This window comes from Callithrix jacchus, chromosome 6 (assembly GCF_049354715.1).
Source record: "Callithrix jacchus isolate 240 chromosome 6, calJac240_pri, whole genome shotgun sequence".
NCBI lineage: Eukaryota > Metazoa > Chordata > Mammalia > Primates > Cebidae > Callithrix > Callithrix jacchus.
This window is the reverse complement of record NC_133507.1, coordinates 121,359,274-121,372,740: the sequence shown is the minus strand read 5'-3', so window position 1 is coordinate 121,372,740 and position 13,467 is coordinate 121,359,274. Positions and strand designations below refer to the sequence as shown.

At 40.0% G+C, this 13,467-nt stretch overlaps 1 protein-coding gene across 21 annotated transcripts in view; it reads right to left on the bottom strand.

Annotated features, from left to right (window-relative positions):
- Nucleotides 1-13,467, bottom strand: part of SPATS2L (spermatogenesis associated serine rich 2 like) — a 171,651-nt gene that overhangs the window by 24,669 nt on the left and 133,515 nt on the right. For all 21 annotated transcript variants that reach the window (XM_035305244.3, XM_035305245.3, XM_035305247.3 and 18 more), the window contains one exon: nt 12,075-12,210. In XM_035305244.3, the coding sequence (XP_035161135.2) occupies nt 12,075-12,210 (136 nt within the window). The remainder of the gene's footprint in view (nt 1-12,074; nt 12,211-13,467) is intronic.

Genomic DNA, 13,467 nt, shown 5'->3' with positions numbered 1-13,467 from the left:
TCAACACACAAAGCAACGTCAAAATCCATCTTACTGTCAATGAACATCAATAACTACACTCAATTGCCAATTGGGCTGACATTTTATTTCCACTTCTTTTATGAGAGGCAATACAATGTGTTAATATTGTTTAGTCTGCATATTTGATGTTGGAATCATACAAGGATTTGAAATAATGGTCAATAAATTGTTCATCCTACTGTCTGAGGTGCATTTCTGCAATGAGACACACAGATTTAGTACAAGGACTAATTCTCAACACTCATAAAATTTTGGAGTTCTTCAAAAAGGACATTATTAATTTAAAAAAACACAATGGGATTCCTTTTTCTTATTGGAATTTTTTAAATGACAGAATAGCATAATCCCATAGTATGAACATCCTACAACATCAAATATTCAACTGAAAAATCTATATAACAGAAATTTTTATCTTTGCTAATTACTTATTAGTTCAGTTTCTTTTCATGGAGATCACTATTCAGGAAAAATAACTTGACTGTATATTGGTTGCTATGACTATAAAAATGCAGACTCCCCTGCTTCCCCTTTTATAGCTACCTCTATGCAAAGAGAAGCAAACTATACTATCTGTGGATGTTAATTGTCTTATACCACAAAGGTTCTGTTCGAGGACCTGAGTTACATATTGCTCTTCACATTTTTAATTTCACTTTACATGCTCACTCTAAAAAACTGGAAAATATTAGAAAGCAGGATAAAATGAAACAAATTTCAAAATAAAGCAAAATGCCCCTTTGTCTCAAGCACAAAATAGAGCGAACCACTCTGATCCCTGCTGTATTTCCTTCAAAAAAAAAAAAAAAAAAAGTAGGGGGAAGGGGAAGGGTGTTTATGTAGATGCTATCATGGTTGTTGAACATAAATAATAGAAACAGAAACCGGAAGAAACTGATATGGTACAAGAAGTGCTGGAAATGCTGGCCCACATTCAACCCAAGGCAGCCAGGCCTAGCATCCTCTGCTCCTGTGTGAAAAGGGGAACGGAGGGGCCCTTCTTGTTTTGGCCCAGAAGGCTCTTCCCCACCGGCACCTCCAGTCTCAGGTGGTTACTGCCCATGGTAAGGCCCTACCCTAGCCCGGGCTTCCAGAGTGGAGCACAAATAAAATATTAAATTTTATGTACTCACTTTTTATTCTAAGTAGACTTTCCTAATCTTTAGTATACAGATTAACAGTAGTACACATGTATAATTTATAAATGAATTTTCTGATTTGAGAGGGATGTGCTCAAAATTCATTTGTTGATGGAGTGAGACCATCATCATTATTTTTATTAATTTTTTTTTTTGAGACAGGCTCTGGCTCTGTTGCCCAGGTTGCAGTACAGTGGTGTGGGTGTGATGTTGGCTCACTGCAACCTCCATCTCCTGGGCTCAGGCGATTCTCCCACTTCAGCCTCCCAAGTAGCTGGGACTACAGATGTGTAACACCACATCCAGCTAGTTTTTGTATTTTTTGGTAGAGACAGGATTTTACCATGTTGTCCAGGTTGGTCTTGAACTCCTGGCCTCAAGCAATCCTCCCACCTTGCCCTTACAAAGTGCTGGGATAACAGGTGTGAGCCACCACACCCAGCAGAGACCATCATTATTGATGGAGGGAGGGTACTCCTTCCTGAGGACATTATGGTCTTTCTTGCTTCTGGTTCCTTGTGTTGCTTCTTCTGCATGGAAATTTTTTTCTCCCTTCTCCAATCTTGCAAATTTCTAGTCTTTCTTCAAGATCCTGCTCAAAGGTCATCTCTGCAATGGAACCTTTCCTAATGAGCCAAGCAGAGTTGATTTTCCCTTCTCCCAGCTTCTTTACATCTGCAGCCACTAGACCATGGGCTTTTTTTTTTTTTTTTAAGGAAAAAGACTGTCTTTATTCCTTAGTCTTTCTAAAAGTGTTCCTTCAAGTGTGGTCTGCAAAACACCTACATTTTTACCCACTTCACTCATTAAATGGAAGATTCTTGAGTGCTACCCAACATCCACAGAATCAGAATCTCTGGGAATGGGCCCCTTGATGCCCCTCGTACACTCAAATATTTGAGAAGCAGTGGCTTGACACACATGCATTTATCTATTAAGTGGATGAATGAAGAAAGGGGAACAGAGAGGTAGGGAAGGCATGGCAAGACGAGAAAGGGTAAGGGGAGCTGCTTTGGTGGCAACTGTGACATTCAGAACTGGCGGTCTCTTTGCCTTACTTCTCTCTTCATCAAGTAATAAAAAGTAAAAGTCACGATGAACCATCCTTCTCCCATAACTGGAATCCACTGCATGTTAAATAAATAATAAGTTGGAAAGGACAACTTATTCCCAGTGTCTTGGTGTAGAGGAAAGGAAATTTCCCAAATGCTACTCTGGAAAAAAAGAGAATCAACCTTAACTGAACATCTCTGATGGGCCAGACTAGTGATTTTCTAGAATGATGTGATAAATGCATTACTTGTATATGAATTTTCACAACACCCCTAGAAAGTGATAACAATACTTCTGTTTTGTAGCTGAGAAGGAGTTAAAAAAAAACTCAACCAGCTTCAGAGCTAGACTATGTAGAGAGGAGATTTAAACCTTATTCTGTCTAACTCTACATCCCATGCCTCCTCATTAAGTGGTAAATAAACCTTGAAAAATATGTCTTTTATTAGAATATAGCCTGGTAAGAATCAAGAGTTTATAGTCATGTAAGCATAATGTAGTACACATATAAAGAATTTTGTTTTACTGGCCTTTGGTACAGCCTTTCTATATGATTTCTTGCGGACTTAGCTGACAAACTGCCCAAATAACTCCTTAGTCTCACTGTACTAGTCCAAAAACCAGAAATAAGCTCCAAGATCCATTCTGAAATTGTGATCCAGGACTCACTTTTTAGTATTTATTATATTGTATTTTATATTTATATTAATATATAAGAACAAAGTCATCATCTTTTTTCTAGTGAAAATAGACTATATTGCACATATTTTTTTAAATAGACCATACTCTAGTATCCTGTGGGGATGTGTAGATAGAACAATTTGCTTATTTCCTCCTTATTTTTCTATTTTATGATGAAAGTGAACAATTCCTTTTCAAAAGCACATTCCTGGGCTGGTTGATTGGTAAGCTTTCATTTGCTGAAAACATTTCTGAATCTTTTCAGGCTGAAATTTTGTCCTCCGGTTCTTATTGTGGGCCTTTATTCTGCAAAGAAGGCTGCAGTGCCAGCAGAGCTGACTGCCAGTGCCAAATGTGTGGCTGACATAACGTATGGAGGTAATCCACACATGTAGCTCAGGAAGGCTATTAATATGAGGTGCTATTTATGCTGGTTTCCTGGGGACTGTACCTAAACTGAAAAGGCCAGTTCAGTACTTTTTGTATTTATCAACCTGCTCTTCCTTCATGTCAACTGATTCATTCAGTCCTTGCAAGGGCCCTGGGGAAACATCTATTGCAGAGAAAAACCTCAGGGAGGAAAGAAAATAGGAAAAGAGAAGCTTTCACCTCCAAAGAGTGATCTACATCTATTTAGAAAGACACATATTCACAAACGAGGCAAGATTTGAAATATACTGTACCACAGGGACTTGCCTTAGTCACAAAGTCACGGGAACCTTGAGTTTCTCCATGTTATATGGGTATTTGCCCTTTCCAGTTTCAGAATAGATCCTGGAGCTTATTTCGGTTTATTGGACTGGTGCAGAGTGAGGAAAAGGGGTCATTTTGGGCAATTTGTCAGTGAGACAGCAACAGAAACTATCCATATGGCTCTCTTGAGGCATAAATATATTTATTAGCCTCTTTCATTATTGTCTCTTGGTGTCTCTTGCAAGTAAATGTTCATCCCCATACTCTCTGTTCCTTTAACTTCTGGCGCAGTATTGAATATTGGGTGTGGGGAGAAGGAATAAGTTTGTTTAATTTTCTTTCTGTGGTGCTTTGTGCAAGTCACAAGCAGGTTGGCACTTAGAAAAACAACTTGATGAGAAGGAAAGGGATTAGTCAGAAAGTCTGGTTTGTATGGATATTGATCAATGAAAGGATTGTATTCATTTCCACAGCAGAAAGAGAGACCTTTTATTAAATGTCTTTAAAAATAAACCATTAAAAAACACAATCCAAACTTGATTTTATTAAAAAACAAAACCAAAAACACAACCTGATCTCTTTTGATTTTTTTTTTTTTTTTTCCGTGAGACAGTGTCTTGTTCAGTCACCCAGGCTGGAGTACAGTGGCGTGATCTTGGTCACTGCGACCTCTGCCTCCTGGCTTCAAGTGATTCTTCTGCCTCGGCTTCCCGAGTAGCTGGGATTACAGGCATGAGCCACCACACCCGGCTAATTTTTGTATTTTTAGTAGAGATGGGGTTTCACCATGTTGGCCAGGCTGGTCTGAATTCCTGTCCTCAAGTGATCTACCTGCCTCAGCCTCCCAAAGTGCTGGTATTACAGTTGTGAGCCACTGCACCCACCCATTTGTTTGTTTTTGAGACAGGATCTTTCTCTGTCGCCCAGCCTGGGGTATAGTGGCATGATCATGGCTCACCTCACAGCTTTAACCTGTGGGCTCAAATGATCCTGCCACCTCAGCCTCCAGAGTAGCTGGGACTACAGGACTGCACCACCATGTACAGCTAATTTTTAATTTTTTTTTTTTTTTAGAGATGCGGTCTCCCTATGTTTTTCTAGCTGGCTAAACTCTTGATTTTTCTCATCACTACATGTTTAGTCTAAGGAACTAGCGAAATCTATTAATTGTTTAACACATTCCTGATAATTAAACAGTGAATTGAAAGCTTTTAAAAATTATTATATAACAGTGCTAAGTGGCTGAAAAGGCTCCTAAAGGCAGCTCTCCTATTGGTAATTCTATTATAAACATGCCTTATTGAATGGCACAGAGAAAAGCGTCATCTTATTACGTACAACTACACTCTACCACTCCAGATCCTCTTAGTGTACACTGGCAGTGTTTACTATCATTGATTTCAGCCATGTTAGTTTAACAATGGAATCTTGACTTATTACTCATGCTTATATCAACATCTTCCATGTGACTGAACTCAAGAGCCAAATTTGCTTGTTGTCACAGCATCTATTCTGTGATACAGATCTGATTCTAGGACCTCTTTTGCCTAATACATATTTTTCCTATGCTTACCTGTTAAAGTATACACAGTGCCACAATTCCAGTAATTCTCCTAATTAAGACAGAGTAATGAAATGGCCAATAAGTATTTGTTCAACCATTATGGCACTGTAATATATGTAAAAGACCTTCTGTTTCATTTGGCTTAAATAGCATAATGGTTGGCATACCTGGGTATGTCACTGGCATCAGAGTAGTTGGATATATGCCAGGTATGCCCAGGAATACCAAGTAATATTGCTCCTGGCTGAAGCCAAAGAAGAATAACCAACCCTCCAAGCAGACATTTAATGGAACAATTCCTTACTGTATTTATCTTTACATGTCTCAGATCTTCATCCTAATCCTGGTTCCCACTGCAATATTTGGTTTTATCGCAAAATGAGAAAAAGACTCAGGTAGAAACAGAATGGCTAATGAAAATGACTACCTATCATTAGCTACAACCTTCAGTTCTTAATTTTTCCATTTTCTTCTAAGGCTTGAGTAGAATTCTATAATGAGAAACATGATAAAGCAAAGCCCTCAATTTTCTACACTTCAGTATAATTGTTTTTCTGATCTCGAGGAGACAAAAATGTAATTTGACCTTTAAAATGTGTAGCGAGGGTCTACATTTCAGGCACTATGGAAAAAATATTTCCTGCTGCACTGATACGAAATAAGAAGACAAATATAGTATGTTTCTTTGGGTATGTAAGTGATTGGAAAGTCCCTGTTTCATATCTCCAGTGGTGCTTAGGAGGCAACTGCAGGCAGAAGATGCTCAGGAGTGTTTCAAAGGGAGGCATCTCCATCCTTCCCTCAAGGAGCTCCAGCAAAACCAAGGTGGCAGGACAAATGAGGCATTCTTCCTCTCATTTTCCTCTCACCCAGGCTTTCTCAGCACTACTGACATTTTGGACCAGATACTTCTTTGTTACAGGAGAGGTGGGAGAGGTGATTAGCAGTATCCCTAGCCTCTACCTAACAGATGCCAGCAGCACTCTCTCCCTGTGGCTGTGACAACCAAAAACATTTCCAAATCAACTGTCTCCTGGGGGCAAAATTGTCCCATTGAAAACCACTGCTGTGGCCCTAGGCATATCAGTCCTTTGCAAGACTCTCAACCAGTAGTTTTTCAACCATAGATGCCAGGAGAATTATCTGTTTTTGCTTTTCACTGAGACAGGGTCTTACTCTGTCACCTAGGCTGGAGTACAGTGGCATGAACACGGCTCACAGAAGCCTTGAATTCCGGGGCTCAAGTGATGCCTCCCATCTCAGCCTCCTGAATACATGGGACCACAGGCACACACCACTACACCCAGCTCATCAAAAAACTGTAGAGATGGGGTCTCTCCCTGTTGTCTAGGCTGGTCTTGAACTCATGGGCTCAAGCAGTCCTGCTGCCTCGGCTTCCCAAGGTGTTGGGATTGCAGGCATGAGCCACCATGCCTTTTTTTTTTTTTTTTTTGGTAGTGTTGTTGCTTTTGAGGGAGTCTCACTCATTGCCCAGGTTGGAGTGCAATGGAGCGATCTTGGTTCACTGCAACCTCTACCTCCCAGGTTCAAGTGATTCTCCTGCCTCAGCCTTCTGAGTAGCTGAGATTACAGGTACGTGTCACCATGCCCAGCTAATTTTTTATATTTTTAGTAGAGACGGGGTTTCACTGTGTTGGCTAGGTCTTGAACTCCTGACCTCAGGTGATCCACCTGCCTCGACCTCCCAAAGTGCTGGGATTACAGGTGTGAGCCACCGTGCCTGGCCTGTTGCTGTTTTTAAAAGCCTGGTACAACCATTATCTCTGGGGGTGGCACTTAGGCAAGGGAGGACTATAAAGCTCTAGGAGTTTTTATTTATCATGTATACACATACACTTTGTTATGGAAAGAAGTAGATATGAATATACAGGTATCATCTTGTAATGTTAAGTTATTCACAAAGATAACACATAAAAAACCCAAAGAACATAGAAAAGTCAGGCTTTTATCATTGTTTGAAAGCCAGGAATCACAAGAAAGCAGCTGAAATTTGGAGGATATGGGCAAAGAAAAAAAAAAACCAATATTGCAAGAATCAACTGTGAAAAACCTGCAAAAGTGATGGTCTTATTTTGACTCAAAAGAAAGGGGCTTCAAGGATATATGTTTCAACAATTTTAAATTATCTGGGTATCCAAGGGGCAGCAAACTGGGAATATGGGACAGACGATTACATAGGTGGTTCTGATACTCAACAGTGCCACTGGAAATTTCCCACATGAGAGACCTCAAGATTGCATCCTAGGAAAAGTGCACAATATTTAAAGTGTCAGTGGTAACATCTGCTTTGTATGTGGGGCCACCTGTGGATCACCTTGATAATCTGTATGTAGTTTTGCTTGACTGTCAACAGGGCTTCAGTAGCAGATGAGAAGGATTTGAGGGATGAGAAAGATAAACTTATTTCAAAATAGCTTTTTCGTCTGTTTAAAAGTTCCACTCACTCTGTTGCCCAGGCTGGAGTGCAGTGGCATGATCTTGGCTCACTATAGCCTTGACCGCCTAGGGTCAAGTGATCCTCCCACCTCTCAGCCTCCTGAGTAGCTGGGACTAAGACAAACCACCACACCTAGCTATTATTTTTCCTTTTTGTAGAGACGAGGTCTCGCTGTGTTGACCAAATTGGTCTCAGACTCCTGCCTCAGCCTCCGAAAGTGCTGGGATTACAAGTGTGAGCTGCCTTGCCCTGCCAAATTCTCACTTTTAGAGTTATTCTTTTGGCTGGGGGAGTCTCAACAAAGCATTTGTTAACATGCAAATATGTCACTTTGGGAGGGAAGATACACAATGATCAAAGGAATGAGTTTAATAGTTACATAAGACAATTGAGTTTCCTTAGTTTAAAAAAAAAGAGAAACTGCTCTTTGGAGTGGAGACACCAGTGTTAAGCGGTGGAGTGGAGACACCATTGTAAACGCCTGTCTTTATTAAGGTGAGGAGCCCTGGCCTGTAGGGGGCAGCAGGAGGTTCACCCTGTCTGCTGGGAAGGAGGAAACTCCAAGATGCAGGAAAATTGGCAGAGGAAGGGGAAATGGACCAGGGCTCAGGGTGGTGGGAGCTGAGACGCCTGACCTACTTTCAAATTCCGCTTGGGCCAGACCTGGCATTGCTTTGAGAAAAAATAAACACAAAGTATAGGAACACTTCTGGCCCACTGATACAGAATACATGCTTTCACAGATTTCCCTTTCCACTTTGAAAACAAAGCTGCCTAAAAGAACTGTTCCCTCCAGCCCCCATTCTCTGCAGCCTCTTTATACCACCCCATGCCCAGCACACACCCTATCCCACTGGCTCATCACAGTCTTCCATTTTCTCAGAGTGCTTTTAATTAGATGTTAAATTGACAATAGCACCTAACAATTTTTACAGCTCTATTTTGGAATACTTTTTCCCCCAGCATATGGTGGAACTATCAAATATTATTCTCCTTCCTCAATGTTTTTTTGAATTTAATGTTTCATTGCTCGTTTTAAGCCTTTACAATCAACTTGGACACACACACACACACACACACACACGGATTTGTGATAAGAAGCTACAGTAGTTTGCATATAAAGCAATTAAATCTGGCAGCTATGATTCCAAAGGATGAATATTTTCCAGTTGTGGTAGGAGGCCAATCATACAGAAAAGAAACCAGCTGTTTCATGTTAGTTCCTGATGTGACTTTTCACACAGATGCTCATGTCGCAAAATTTATTTTCTGTTAAGATGTACTGTGAGAGCATTTTGTCATCTTTGTTCCCCTCTCAAATCCCCAATTCTTTCTGGGAAAATGAGAATTATCTATGTTACGGCCATGCAGCCTTATGTAACTATGTCCTGCTGAAATGCCAACTTTGGTTTTGTATTTTAGCTACTTGATGGTTTTCTTCAATAACTGTACTGAGCAAAGTATTCTTCACATCCCAGTTGGAAGAGAGATCATTTCATTCATTTTACCTTGATGTGTGCTCGCTCGCTTGGTATCGAGGATGTGCAAACAACAGCTTCCTCCCAGCCTTTCAAAATCATCATTCTCATGAATTCCAGCAGCACTTTTCAGGGAATTTAGTCAAGCAGGACTCAGGTCCTTATGCTGGCACTTTTTGGTAGCAAAGTGAATATTTAGAATTTCTGACTTGAGTTTTTAGCTCTAAACTACATGAACTGCTTGTGAAGTACTTTGTGGTTAGGATAGCTGAGTGGCCCAAAGAAAGGAGAGTAGAAGAGGAACTGGAAATGGAGGTACACATCCATGTCATTTGTGCACCATATGCAGTGACATCTCTCTCAGAACTAGCACACTTTCTGGAAATCTCCAGAGGACTTATCCCATGTCCTCCAAATCTAGATATGCCTCATGATGTAATCTTGAGGCAACAACTATATTAAAATGAGTACATTCGAATACACCTACAGTTCATTCAAAGTTTTCTCTAATGCTTAGAATGCAGGATTTCACCATCAATAAGAAAATTTCATTAAAAAAATTTTCTAAGCTTCCATCTTCAATTTTGTGACCTGATATTTCAAGAGCACCACAATCCCTAAAAGTCATTTTCTTTCCCTTAGAAAACAAGAGGGAGGCTTTATTCAAGTACGTCACCATGTTTGCTGGGCTGCAGGCTCATTTGGAACAGAAGCAAGGTTTTTCCGTTTGGCAGACATACATGGCTGATTTTTAAAAGTACTTTGGTTTTATTTTTAAGTTAACATTTATGCAATGATTGTGGGATCATTTTTATTAAGGATTAGATCAGAAAATAAGTGCTGGTGTTTATCATTTTATAGCAACAGCATACAAAAAATGGTTGATCTAAATGTCTTCTTCGGTTTGCAGAAAAAGTGCCATTTAGTTAAGTAGGTGGCTTTTAAACAGCAGCACTACAGCGCTCATTCAGAAGTGATTTTTTCCATCAGATTAAAACACAACCTGAATTACAAGCAGAGAAAAAATATACAATTTCCTTGGGTGCTGACTTTCCTGGCCCCACACTTTCAGCTCTTGAGGAGTAAAACTCTCACAGAATCTGTTATAAATCTCAAGACATCTCATGACCCATGTGATGTTCATTTTACTAAGAAATAAAATAAAATAAGAAGTACTCAGAGCAGCTGGAGGAGAGAGAGGTAATTTGAGGGCACTGCTACACTTTGTCAATTAGTGTGTGAGTCACTCAGATGGAAGGTATCACACAGAGGCCTCAGAGAAAGAGTTTATTCTAAAAGGCCACACAAAAGAATAAGACAGAGTGGTCTTCTCTGAACAGCTAACTAATGCCTCTAGACAGGGGTTGGTGAACTATGACCTTCACGAGCCAAATGTGGCCCACTGTCTTTTTGATTATCTAGGGCTGCCTTTGAGCAGCAACAGCAGAGCTAGGTAGCTGCATGGAGACCTTAAGGCCACATTGCTTAGGATATTTACTAGCTGGCCCCATAGAGATAAAGTCTGCAGACCCTGGTTCTAGAGGACAGGCCTGGAAGCTGGCTGTACTTCTAAGTCTTAGGGTAACTTACCTAAAGATAGATTGGAAAGTTTTATGACTATAAAATAATAGTAAGAACAACTATAGCATCTTTAATTTCTCATATTCTTGGAGTTACTTTGAACAATTGATTAGGTTATCATATGATCAAACAGAGAGTCCTTACAGTGACATACAGATGCTATGACTGGGGTGGGGGAGGTAGATGACTCCTCCCCTCAGAGGGCCTCTGAGAGGCTGAATGATAACTGAAGGAGAAGGTTTTCTTTCAAGTTCCTGCTGTCTTTTGCACCCTTAGGATCTTATATGATACACAGCAGATGGTTTAAAATTCATGCATTTTAGATTAGATTAGTGTTAAGCCTAATTCTTAGTTTTACACAACTCCATAGTTTCTGCTAAAAAGCAAGCACTGGGAATAGGAAAAACATGCAGAACATGTGATCAAGTTCTAGAATCATGGAAAGCCAAGGAGACACAGGGAACATGTTACAGGAGCCTGGGCATGGTGGATACGTGCCAGCCCTTAGCTGTGAGGGGGTCAGCTTTGTTGCCATATGGAAAGATGGTGCCTAAAAAAAAGCCAAGAGTGGGCAGAGGTAGGAGACTGTGGGAAACGCTAGGAGGGGGAGGAAGGAGAGAGGGTGAGACAAACCAAGTCCTGATAACATAATGAGGATTTACAGCCAAATTTGTCTGAAGGAACCTTCTGAAATTTTCATGTATATCAGCCAATAAATTCTCTTTTGTCTTTAACTAGTATGACTTGGTTTCTGCCACTCGAAACTGAAAGAGTCCTAATACACTGAGAACATTCTTCTACTGATAATAAGTAGACCTTTACTAAAAGATATATTGTTTCAATTGTGGGCATTAGCAAATATACAGGGCTCAAAGAAACATTTTCTATCAAAATCAGTAGCAGAGCAAGGCAGGACCAAAACCATATTGGTGCACCATGTTTAAATTCTAGTCTTAAAGATACCCAAGAATGGGACTCTGTCACTAAGCTTATGTGAGATGTTTCTGAATTTCATTAAGGGAATTCTTCTTATTTTATAATTATAGTGCTGGAAAATATTTTGTTTTCCTAGTAGCAATCATGATATTAGCCTTTCAGCGATTTGTCAAAAATATTATTTTTGGAGGTTTCGTTCTTTGTTGGGGTTTTGTTCCACATCATTCATATAGTTTGGGTCCAACTTCAAACTCCAGTGAATTATGTCTATCAGGTTTCTTTCTATTCAAATACTTTATCTTCTTTTTTATTCCCAAGATATATGCTACTGTCTGCAGGGCTTAAAACAATCTGCTGGAGAGTTATTCTGTGATGCTTATATATTAAATAAACAATGTTTTCCATCTGATACTTTTACCTATTTGAACGACTCAAGTATCATACATTTATAGTTTCTATGTTGAATCACTCACCAGTTGTGTAATTCAGCAAAGGCAGCTTTGATCTTCTTCACAGAACTATCCACTTCTTCCTTGATCATGACGCGGTATCTAGTTAGAGAAACAGTGCAGCGTTGCAAATCCTTCACTGATTTCTCAATATTTGGGCCTAAAATTGATGTCAAAAAACATTATTAACTTGAGCACTTTATCCTTTGTTTGTAAGATAAACAACAAAACAAAGCAACTAGCCCACCAAGAAAAAGGGATTCGTTTTTTGTCTAGCAAAAGTTCCAACAGGAGAATGTAACCCAGTGTGGGTGGTTTGCGTGGCACCTGAGGCTGCTATGATTTCACCAGTGGGGTCTCTGCCTGGGCCATCTAGGGTATACTTGTCTCCTGTGCTCTTCAAAAGGAGGCTGTGATCATTATGTTCTATTACAAACTGCAGTACCTTAGAATCTGATACGTCTAAAGACCATTTGTGCTGCTGGCTCTCTCTTTAAACACCACTCTGCGTGGTTAAAAGCCAGCAGGGCTTTTGGAAGAGGAAAATGCCACAGAGATTGCCAGAGGTACAGATGATCTAGAGAGAGGATGGGACACTGGTGCCAGGTATGCTGGCACTGGCCCCATCATCCAAAGCCAGGCCTGTAATAAGAGCAGCAGCACTGAAAGCAGCTCTGTGGGTGCCCATCTCGCCTGATTTCCTGAAACTGTCACCAGGGTCTACAGGTAGTGCATCACAAATAGGCAGATTGTACTTAACACAATCAAGGCCATGTTTCTTAGAAGAAAGAAATCCCCCTCAAGAAAAGTGAGAAAGTAGATTAAACCAAAGCCAAGGAAATCAGATACAGCTGAGGCTGAATGAGAAGAGTATTATTTAATCTTCTGGGAATCAGAAAGGAAGCAATTTTCGTTTTTAATACTAGTTATGTATCAAGTATATCCAAGCTCAGAAAAATCATAAAAACACAGTGTGTCAAATATAAAACCCTCTTTCAGTGTTACACTCTCTGTAAATTCTAACACAGAACTGAATTTACATGGGGAAGACCACATCTGAAGAACACACACCAGCCTCCAGACTCATCTTCTTTCAATGCAAGTCAAGCACTTGTGTATCAGGGAAACATGAGTCCCTTTCAGCACTTAAATTTTTAAAAGAGCTCCTGCATGAGCATTTGCTTTATAAGATATTAGGATAGAAGGTATTTGTGGTACCAGTTTATCCATGCCTACAACAAGAAGAATGGTCTCAGAGGTGCAGAGAAAAGAGATGTAATTCCATTTAAATATTCAAGACCTTTGATTACATGGGAGGAATCACATCTGCCTTTCCATCTATGTGGGTCACAGAGAAAAATGCAATTTCATGTGCATCTCTCTTCACTAAGCAGCATCTTTTGGAAAGTTCTGTCAC